The following is a 2,703-nucleotide window of genomic DNA, read 5'->3' on the forward strand; positions in this document are numbered from 1 at the left end:
TTAATTAAAATAGTGTTGTGCTGGCAGAGCAAAGGCTTCAGCTGGCCTTGAGGGACTTGGTGAAGGAACCGAAGCCAAATTTGTTCTTGAAGGAGATTCTTGAGAGCTTGCTGTAGGAGGGGAGAGGGTCCTTATGCTGCTTGCCTCCCCATCCCTCACTGGGTGTTGCCACTGCTATTTCCCTGCTAACCTGGCCTTTCTCTTCCCGATCACTAGGTCAAGCTGGGAGCTGCCTGACCTGCGAGAAGGAAGAGTAAAAGCCATCAGCGATTCGGATGGCGTGAGCTACCCCTGGTACGGAAACACCACAGAAACTGTGACCCTGGTCGGGCCCACTAACAAGATCTCCAGGTTCTCGGTGAGCATGAATGACAATTTCTACCCCAGCGTGACGTGGGCTGTGCCTGTGAGCAACAGTAATGTGCCGCTGCTGACAAGGATTAAAAGGGACCAGAGCTTTACCACGTGGCTGGTGGCCATGAACACCACCACCAAGGAAAAGATCATCTTGCAGACTATAAAGTGGAGGATGCGAGTGGACATTGAGGTTGATCCCATGCAGCTGCTGGGGCAGCGAGCACGGCTGGTGGGAAGGACTCAGCAGGAGCAGCCCCGGATCCTCAGCAGGATGGAGCCCATCCCACCAAACGCACTAGTGAAACCCAATGCCAACGATGCCCAGGTCCTCATGTGGAGACCCAAGCGAGGCCAGCCGATAGTTGTGATACCTCCCAAGTAGAGCAGCGCCAGGGTGCGTGCGCGAGGACCGGGGTGCTGCCAGCCTGCTGCAAACGAACGGGGTTTCTGAGCCAAAGCAGACCTCTTGGGTTCTCCTGCCTTTGTAGCTGTGGTTGGAAACATGGCTCCTCCTTAGTCAGAAAGAGCCTGGCCAGCGCGGGGTGCGGAAGAGGGATCGCTGAGCTGGAGGATTTCCCAGGAAGCAGAATTGAGTACTTCTAGGGGCTTGCGGCTGGCAGAGAGGCTGTCTGACCTAAATGACTCGTCTTTCATTGCAGGGCAATGCAAGGAGCATGAGTGTGATCGAACCGTGCCTGTGGTAAATGCTGCTTTCCACCCAACTGGAGGTAGAAGTGGAGACTGTGCCCACCAGACATGGAGGGCTCCTGCGGTGACCCTTCCCGCCGGGGCACAGGTGTCCCTGTGGTGTCTATACCTATGCATTTTGGATCGATAATCGACCCCTCACCCTGCTCACTGGGACTGGGTGGGAGGGCCCGGGAGTGGAGCGGGAGCTGGCAGTGCCGGGGTGCTGAGCCAGAGCCCGGCACTGGCCATCGCTGCTGCCCGAGAGGGTTTTCCGCAGCCAAGGGGAAGCGGGGTGTTTTGCATGCGTTTGGATGTGTTTGGAGTAGTTGTGAGTGTAGGAGATGCCATAGCTCTTTTCCGTCTTGGAGTGAGATCTAAGGGCAGGTTAGATATCCTTTCGTTTTAAGGTGCACTAAATCTTCGCAGTTCCTCAACCTCCCCGCCAAATCCTGCTGCCCCTTCTCTTGTGGAAGCAAAACCGATTCTCTGATGAGCAAGAAATCATGAGCCTGTTCACCCAGCCCAGGGTGAGCAGGTGCTCGCTGACCATGGGGTACCCAAACCAGCTTGGGAGTACCCCGGGAGTCGCACACTTCCACTGCAGATCTGAGCTTCTTGCAAGAAGTTGGGTGCTGGCTCCTTTTCCTTGCAAATGCTGGCTCATGTGGGGACCTTCCTCCTCCTCAGCCACCCACAGAGCAGGGTGGCTACTGGAAGGGACAGGCAGCTGGTGATGGTTTTTGCTGCTTTCTCTGCTCTGTACTCCGCCCTGCGGCTCCTCCAGCTCGCGCCCCTGCCTTTGCGCCACAGGAGGTTTCGGCTGCCATGGGGATGCAGGTGATTCCCGCTGGGAGGGTCCTGTCTTCCGTCCTGCTGCCAGGAGAGCCTGGGAAGGATCTCTGTGTTTGGCATTTCCATACAAAGCCTTTCCTGCGGTGTTGGCAGTGCTACCCTCGGCCCAGCGCCGCTTTGCTCCCCGCGGGGTGCCAGCACATCCCTGTGGCATCGCTTCGCGGCGCAGCCGAGCTCCTGCAAAGCTTCAGCCGCAGCTTGTGCTTTTTCCAGGGAGGACGTGCGCCCTGGTCCCTGCTGGTGAAGGGGCTCCCTTGGCATCTTAGACCAAAAATCCCTGTGCTACTTACTATTCTCAGTAGTGTTTGCTGCTGATTCGATTCTTTATTTTTCCTTTGGTAGCGTGGCATTTTGACGCCTCAACGCACACTTTCCCATGCCGGGGCTGGCGGTCCTGCTCCTGCCGCTCGGCCTTGTGGCGGGGGGGGGGGCTGCTGCTTTTGGTGCCTACGTCTGGGTTTGGCCAGGGGCTACGGCCTTGCGGTGGGAAAGCTTTGGAGGGAGAGGGGGGCTCTGAGCTTTGGTTTGCTGTGTTTTCTGGAGCAAAACTTCTACTGGGAGCTTGCTGGTGCGGGAAGATGTCCCGCTCTTGTGTGTGCCCGTGGTTTTGTCCTGGTTCGTGATCAGTGGCAGTTTTTGCCATCACTGATGTTTTGTTTATTTAAAAATGTGTGTGAAAGGGGGTTAGAAACTTTAAATACAATTTTCCTTAAGATTTGGGGGAGGAGGAGGGGTAAGTACCTTTCGGCTTGTAATAAGGCAGATCTGTGTCTTTGACCTGGTGGGACAGAAACATCTCTGGCA

At 56.2% G+C, this 2,703-nt stretch overlaps 1 protein-coding gene across 1 annotated transcript; it reads left to right on the plus strand.

The window, feature by feature from the left end:
- Nucleotides 1-216: 216 nt before the first annotated feature.
- FAM78B (family with sequence similarity 78, member B) lies at nt 217-739 on the plus strand (the record flags this gene model as incomplete). Its single annotated transcript, XM_010189713.1, has 1 exon — nt 217-739. A coding segment is annotated over one exon (523 nt), but the record flags the coding sequence as incomplete, so codon positions are not given.
- Between the last annotated feature and the right edge of the window lie 1,964 nt (nt 740-2,703).

Source organism: Mesitornis unicolor, unplaced genomic scaffold (genome assembly GCF_000695765.1).
Source record: "Mesitornis unicolor isolate BGI_N332 unplaced genomic scaffold, ASM69576v1 scaffold33248, whole genome shotgun sequence".
Taxonomy (NCBI): Eukaryota; Metazoa; Chordata; class Aves; order Mesitornithiformes; family Mesitornithidae; genus Mesitornis; species Mesitornis unicolor.